The sequence below is a fragment of the Rosa rugosa genome, chromosome 1 (assembly GCF_958449725.1).
Source record: "Rosa rugosa chromosome 1, drRosRugo1.1, whole genome shotgun sequence".
In the NCBI taxonomy this organism is placed as follows: Eukaryota; Viridiplantae; Streptophyta; class Magnoliopsida; order Rosales; family Rosaceae; genus Rosa; species Rosa rugosa.
In genome coordinates, this window is record NC_084820.1 from 22,751,894 (window position 1) to 22,760,206 (window position 8,313).

The 8,313-nt window shown below is 36.5% G+C and overlaps 1 protein-coding gene across 1 annotated transcript; it reads left to right on the forward strand.

Annotated features, from left to right (window-relative positions):
* The first annotated feature begins 919 nt into the window (after positions 1 to 919).
* Positions 920 to 5,761, forward strand: LOC133724072 (ubiquitin carboxyl-terminal hydrolase 4). Its single transcript, XM_062150863.1, has 6 exons — positions 920 to 1,282; positions 2,186 to 2,302; positions 2,774 to 2,872; positions 3,668 to 3,856; positions 4,249 to 4,430; positions 4,978 to 5,761. The coding sequence occupies exons 1-6, from the start codon at positions 1,166 to 1,168 to the stop codon at positions 5,381 to 5,383; spliced, it is 1,110 nt and encodes a 369-aa protein (XP_062006847.1). The 5' UTR covers positions 920 to 1,165; the 3' UTR covers positions 5,384 to 5,761.
* The last annotated feature ends 2,552 nt before the right edge of the window (positions 5,762 to 8,313 follow it).

The window sequence follows — 8,313 nt, forward strand, 5'->3', positions numbered from 1 at the left end:
ACTCAAAAAAAGCTCTTGAACTCTTCATAAGAAATGATCCTTGGGCTGTCTAGAATGGATCTGGAAAGTTTCAGCACATTTCGATTTCATTTGGTTAGTCTGCCACCCCTCCTTCCTTGTCTAGCTCGGTTTTTCCTAGCCGAAGTAGGAAAATATGCTAAAGTTGACTTGTCATACTTCCATAGTAGGCTTTATTTAGCCTCTAAATATATATTTCGAGCTTGTCGACAATATATAGCTTGAGCCACTGATATTGGCTCAATTTCTCCAAGACGTGCCTTGTCAGGCTAAAATGCTTATTTTGGGTCCAAACACATACTATAACAAGTACATCTGGAGTGTGGTAAGCATCCATACATTTAAGTTTCTAAGGCCTCGCTAGCACTTGTATATACCCATAAATTCACTAATCATTTGGACTGTTGAGACATAAAGAAAAGTTCGATGGAATTATGCTCAACCAAATGATAATCAACTATAAGGCAACCGGACCAATGGAAAAAACTCCATCGTATTCACTGAGAACGAACAAAACCTGATCGAAACTACATTGAAAGAAAGAAGCGTCTTGGTTGCTAAACGAGAAGAGGAGGCGTCCTCCTTGCTCTTGCACACAAACTTTCTTGATTACTTCAACACATGTAGAAAAGCCCGCATGTAAGTGTTATGGTTGAAAGCTTTTAGAAATTTAGTGCTAACAAAACCTTAACCTAGAGAGAAGGTTTTGTTGAGATGTTACTCTGGTCTGAATCACGTATTTGACCTTACCTTACCTTACCGTTTTGCACACGTGAGCAGATGATGTGGATCTTCACCACCAAATAGTGGAGCTTCTTAATTAATCCAATTTTCTTTTTTCTCTAATTATATAAAAATTTTACCATTATTTATTTATGGGTTTTATTAATTTCGGTAATTTCTTCATTTCTTTCTTCGTTTCCTTCTCCTCCTCTTTCTCTTTCTCTCTCTCTTTTTCTCACCTTCACTCACGAAACTCCAACCCTCTCATTCCTTCAGAAACTCACTTGCAGACAAAACCCTAGCAATTTCCAACCCCACCTCGCCGGCGATTGAACCGGATTGTACATGGCATGCGAATCGCTGAGTCGAACAGGCGAAAAGAGGATCTGAAATTTGGAATTGGGGGCATTGACTCGGTCCGACGATGGGTGCTGCCGGCTCCAAACTCGAGAAAGCTCTCGGCGACCAGTTCCCCGAAGGCGAGCGGTATTTCGGCCTTGAGAATTTCGGCAATACTTGCTATTGTAACAGCGTTTTGCAGGTTCTTCCCGTCGAATTCAATCGCTTTTGGTAGTTAATTTTTGGAAATTAGGGTTTGAGTTTTGATGGGAATTGGTGATTTTGGGGTTGAATGAGGGTTAGGTGAAGTGTGTGGAAGGTTTGAGCTGGGATGGGGGTAATTGGGTAATGGTAAAGTTATGGAATTGGGAATTGTAGTGCAGCTTGAATGCTTTAGGTAGTTTGGAGAGTGCTTGGTTTGTGGTGTAGATTGTCTTTTAGGATTGTTTGTTCCTATCGGCGGTGTGCGGTGCCGGTGTTGAGGTCAATATGTGAGCATTTCGCTGCATTGCTGTTTAAGTGTTTCATTGGTTGTCAAAAGTTAGTTGCACTATGCAAAATGCTGGTGTGGTTAATGGCAGTGTGCTATTTTGTACAATTTACAATGGATGACCCCTGTGTGAATTTTGGGCAGTTATATGTTCTCATCTTACCACAATTGAGATTCATTGGATTAAGATAGGATTGGCAGTTGTGTTGCCGTTAAGGTGCCATCGATCGAATGAATGTTAAATTTGAGATCTTGATGATAAAAACCATTGATTGAATCTGAGTAGAAGGTGTTATAATTGATTGTAACCTCGTTAGTGTAAATATTTTTTTCTGATGATTCGTTCTCAATTTTCATCATAAACCACTTGTTCTTGAAAAGTTGGCTCTCGTCATCCAACTGCAAATATCGATTATACAATTATATTTTAAAGGACTTTTCTTTTTTCAAATGAATGCAAATCTATGTGATTGATTTTTAATCATTATTACTAGATTTGAGAGAGGATCTCTTTTAGATAGTTTGAAAATAAATTTCGTAAAGTTGTCGTCAATGCCCTATTCTCTTGTTGTTTCCAAAGGAAAACAGGCTTATCCTTTTAATTTCTTGATGCAGGCGCTTTATTTTTGTGTTCCATTCCGTGAACAGTTGTTAGAATACTATTCCAACAGTAAGAATATTGGGGATGCAGAAGAAAATCTCTTGACATGCTTAGCCGATTTGTTTACGCAGGTAAAAACTATAGTAGATATATTTGACACCTGTTCATGAATATGATCAGCTCAGGTGTAACTTGGCTGATTTTCACTTTGTTTTCCCTATCCTTTTTTGTGCAACCTTACTGTCCCATTTGGTCATGCTATTTATCAGGAGAAAGTAAGTTATCTTTTCCTGCTTTCCCACTACATGGTTGTACATCCTCTAGGGCCTAAAAGCTTTTGCTTTACTGTGAAATTGTGAATTAAATGTGTTTCTTTTGACCTAATACTAGTATCCAATGTAAGTCAGCCCAGTATACATCTCCCAACAATTTTGCCAAAAAACTATATAGTTCATTGTTGCTCAGAAGAGTGTACATATCCGTGCTGAATATTGTGACCTGTTATACTAGTTTCTTAGAGGTGTTCTGCAATTGCACAGATGGCTTTCAGTATTGTTTTAGTCGCAGCCGAGATCAATTGATGATTATTCCTTTTTTTGCAGATAAGTTCACAAAAGAAGAAGACAGGTGTAATTGCCCCAAAGCGTTTCGTACAGAGATTGAAGAAACAAAATGAACTCTTTCGTAGCTACATGCATCAGGTATATCTTCCATTTTAACTACAAAAGTGAGGTTTGCTGGGAAAAAAATACATTTACTAGAAATTTATACCTGAAATATGAGATTTTACTAGAAAGATTAACATTTTTACTACTAAACTATACAATAGTATTTAAATGTTCAAGTAGAAAAAGAAAACATGATCATTAGTAATCAACTTAAGCACAAGCCTTGTGAAGATGGAATGCTTGTGTGTTCACTATTAGGGGCCTTGGGGATGTCTCTTAACAGTAAGTAGTTTAACCATCTGAGTCATTGTATGTGTTTAGAGTGATGGTGTATGATTGAAAAGTGATGAAACTAAATGAAGTGATTACTGACTTACCGAGTATATCTGGATCTCTATGTAAACCCTGACTATTTACCATCAAAGAAGTAGTTGTAAACTCACCACATTAAAATGTCATAATTGTTGGGCATTGTGTAGGACAATTCTGATGTATATTTGTAAAAGTTGTAAACATTACCAAATTTGCATCCACTTCTCACTTTTGGCAGAAGTTTTTCTCTTGTAAACAGGTTGTAAATGTGGTTCCAAATGCTCTATGCTGTTACTCAAATTTATTTATGTGATGATATAAGAGTGAAACTCTTTGCCTCTTGGTATATAAGTTCATGGCTTGTTGCATTGTTGCCAAATCCTTTTGTTCAACAGTTCAAGAGAATGCTACTTTCATTTTGTCTGCCTGTTGCTCGAATAGTTTAGTTCTTTTTAGTTTATTTCACAAAAGTATATCTGAATGACTGTTGTCATCTTTTTCATTCTGGTTTTGTAGGATGCTCATGAATTCTTAAACTTTTTGTTAAATGAACTTGTCGACATACTGGAGAAGGAAGCACAAGCTGCAAAAAGTGATCAAGAAACTTCTTCACCTCCTGAGAAGCTGGCAAATGGTCCAAAGAATGCTCAAGCTAATGGTTCTCATAAAGATCCCTTAGTTACGTGGGTGCACAAAAATTTTCAGGTGATTTTGCTCTGTTAAATCATATACTAGTTTCAGTTTCCTTGTCATTCCCAAGTACATCCGATAAGCACACCTCTGTGCCCTCTCTCTTGCGGGCGTGTCTGTACACTTCTGATGGTTCTGTTGGTTGTGTTGTCGTGGCAGTCTGTGAATTGCTCTTATTATTGATGCACATGCTTTGCTCTAATCTTTTTTATTTTTTTTCATCCAGACAATCAATTATGCCTAACTGACTCTTCTACGAAGAATAATAATAAAAATAAAAGGCAAAACACCAAATGCCTACCATGTTATTTCCCACCTCTCACATTTTCATACTCTGAAAGAAATTTTATTCTCTCTATGCTTCCAATATTAAGAGTCTAATCATTTTCAATGATTATTTGAGTCAGGGAATACTCACCAATGAAACGAGGTGCTTACGGTGTGAGACAGTGACCGCAAGGGATGAAACATTTTTGGACTTGAGCCTCGATATTGAACAGAACAGTTCAATAACAAGCTGTCTGAAAAACTTCAGTTCCACAGAGACATTGAATGCTGAGGACAAATTTTTTTGCGACAAGTGCTGCAGGTAGATGCTTCCACAGAATTTGTTTATAATTTACTTGCCTTCATTCATATATGCAATTTGTACTTCTCTATTCTCACCGTTAAACTTCAGATGGTTATTACCATTGATCGGCACTGTTTGTGCTTATCTTGGTTGTAATGTTACTGACATAAGGCTTCAAGCATCTAATCTAGATATTGTTCAAGAGTATTTTTGAATTTCTGGGAGTTCAACCATAGAGAAATGGGCCATACATGGCTTTAGGCTGTTGCGCCACTGCAGTCACTTACTGGTACCCTTCTGCTTAAAGTTTGACCTGATTAAGCAAAGTGTGATATTTTATTATGCTATTGGGATTCTAGGGTTTATCCTTCATTTGTAAAGAATAAGTCTTTAGGATTTTTTGGGCATTAGATAACTCATGAAAAATTAGGGGGTGGTCGTCCCAAACTCCCAATCTGTGAACTGCTTAGATAATATTTGTGGAAAAGGACAGATTACTTCCATTTTTTATTATGTCAGTGCTCCTTTTTTCTAGCTAATAGGCAGAGCTTTATACCATATGCAGTTTGCAAGAAGCACAGAAGAGGATGAAGATAAAGAAGCCACCTCACGTTCTGGTCATACATCTGAAGCGGTTCAAGTACATTGAGCAGCTTGGCCGTTACAAAAAGCTCTCTTACCGGGTTGTATTCCCGCTTGAGCTCAAGTTGAGCAACACGGTTGAAGATGCAGAGGCCGAGTATTCCCTGTTTGCAGTTGTTGTCCATGTTGGGAGTGGTCCAAACCATGGACACTATGTTAGCCTTGTGAAAAGCCATAATCACTGGTTATTTTTTGATGACGAAAATGTGGAGATGATTGATGAGTCTGCTGTGCAAACTTTCTTTGGGTCAGCACAGGAGTATTCGAGTAATACAGATCATGGATACATCCTGTTCTACGAAAGCCTGGGCACCAGTAACAAGAGTTAAGATTAAGAAGACGGCTTTGGATTTAAGATGGTTAGGTATTTCTAATCATATGGACTTTTGCTTTTCTTCTGTTTCCGATGTTTACTATTTTTCTCTTTTTCCCCTTTTTTTTTCAACCTGTGGGAAGAGCTGTCAAATATCAATGAGATGTGATATGGGTTGTGAAAAAATGTATACTTAGGTGGTTCGCATGTACAGTGGATGATGGAAGCACAACATCCTTTTTGTTTATCTTTTCTTTTCTTCTTTCTTAACAATAAGAAAAAGGGTAGTGTAAAGGGTGAGAATATTCAGACAGTATTTATTCTTCACGGTTGAGAGAATGTTAACATTAGAAATGCCATGCAATGGGAATTTGCTCATCACTCCTTTCTTGTATGGAACCTTGTCATCTTTTTGAGGCTTTGGGTTTGCTGATGGATACACAAATCTCCGAGATGCCTTCTCTTGCAATGTTGTCTTTTCTCAATATGAATGCGCATTGCTACAAACAATAGCGGCAGATAACAAAATTAGCAATTGATGAATACGATTATACGATAGTAACCCATAGATGAGTGTTTTTGAACTGGACATGTAGCTGATCAACATTTAGATGATATTATCAACATTTGAGGTTGAGGCACGGTCTATCAAGCAGCTCAACAAAACCAAGTGTATTGATTGGTCTGCTGTCTATCTTAGAGTTGATAGTGCCCATGGCACAAAATTTATGTGACTCATCTAAGTTGAGATGCATGAATTTCGGTGCTATCAAATACTTTTTCACCTACTCAGTTGAAGATTTTTTTTTTTTGAGTCGAATAAGTCATCCATTATGCATTTATGGATGTAAATCAAAGTTTATTTGACGGACTATTCTGCACCTTCCAAAGACAGTTGAATATAACTAGATTGGTGAATTGATATTGGTAGTGATGAATAAGCAAAATTACTCTTTGATCACTCATGACCTATTTTCCGTTACACACGCAGCACTCAATAGTGCAAACTACAAAGAAGAGTTAAAAGCTTTTGATGATGTACAGTTTGCTGATAAACTCGACAATGATTTTGCTTGAGAGGACTTGGCTATACATCCACTTTTGTTTCCCTCTGTTAGACCATAGAGTGAAATTTAAGGGACTTAAAAAATTTTCAAGCTAATATTGAACTAAATATTAGATTTATTTTTATTTTTATAGTCTGATAAATGTAAAACAGAGTAAAGCCAAAGCAGAATAAAGCAGCAGAAGTTCACTTACAAACTGCCCTTCATTCAGACCCAAAAAAAAAAAAAAAAAAAAGAGAAGAAGAAGAAGAAGAAAAGAAAAGAAACAACCCTTCATCAAAAGTCAAAACAGAGTAGAGCTAGCAAGGCACCTGCCGCTTTCTACTCTCTGGTCTAATATTAGCATAATCTTCTGGTAAAGTTATAATATAGAGTCCCAAAACTTTGTGTTGTTTGCAGAGTATGGATGCAGAGTATAAATTAGCCAGACCATTCATAAGAGGAGTTCATAGATATGCAGAGAATGAGAGTATATTGCTTGATGCAACCTGCGCGGGCCACATCCAAAGTCGTCCAAAGTCTTCGACGAAGCTGAAGTGATTAGTTTGAAACATTGGGTTTGCTTTGCAAGCTTGCACCTCTTACTCTGATTGTACAATAAGGACAAACTCCTCCTAGGCTCCTACCATCTACTTTTTTTTATTTTTTTATTTTTTATTTTTTATCTATACTATTATTAAGAAAAGATGGTTTATTAGCTAAAATTTAAAATTTTGACAAAAATAACCATAGAAAATTAATAAATTTTGAGAATTAATTAAATAACTTACAAAATATATTTTATTAAAAAAATAAACAAAAAAAGAATCCACAACCCACTTTTCTCTCTCATTATCTCTTCTCTGCAATAATCGTCTAATCGTTTTCTTTTTTATTTTCAGAAAAGAAAAAAAAAAACTTGCAAGAAAGGCTAGTATAAATCAAATAAAGGATTAGACGATCTTAATTTATCAGAGGCAACGTTGAATTATTATTATTATTATTATTATTATTTTTTTTTTGGTAAGAATGAGAAGCAATGTTGTATTTTTATGTATAGAAATCATGAAAAAACAAAGAAAGCCATTGCCCATTGCCCATCCCCCTATTTTCTAAAAACTAGGGGTAAGGTTTCTGTATTTTGTTTTTATGTATTTTCTTTTAACAAACAAAGAAACCTTACCCCAAGTACCCTCATCCAAGTTATACACGCAGAGAAAACCTGGTCGACTTTTGAAACTACTGCTAGGCTCCAAAGGAAATGCCTCGTGGGAATAGATTGCGGAGTTTTTTTTTTAAAAGCTTATGATGTTCTAGCCACTGAGTTGTGTTCACATACTCAATTAATTCAAACTCATTTGTACTTAATTATTTCTGAATTAAATCAAATCACTTCCTTTCAAAAAAAAAAAACCCTAAACCCCTGATTACAATAAGTATCTAGAGTATTTTCCAAAATAATATCAGAAATCTCTATAGGAGACTTGTATTCTAACAAGCACTAACTAGCAAAGAGTGCACAATTAGCTACTCCATTTGCTTTAACATAGCAGTGACACAGCGGAAAGATAACTCGATATGTAACTCGATTACAATATAGCATAATTACCAGCTTTAGCACAACTTTCCTCATATGTTGCCGCCGGAGAATAGATCCGGCGACACTTAGTCTCACCTTGCCACTAGGCGGTAGCGACCACTTGACGAAGCAAGGAATTCGTCTCCTACCCAGAGCAGATCGACGAGGCACTTTGAGTGCATACACAGGCACAAAGCCCGACTAGTTCTACACAAAAAGTGTAGGTACTTATTACTCGCAAAATGCGCAACCAAACTAAATAACATATAAAACAATAACATTTAGAAATAAAATAAAAGCCCAGGCATGGCCCAATAGGAG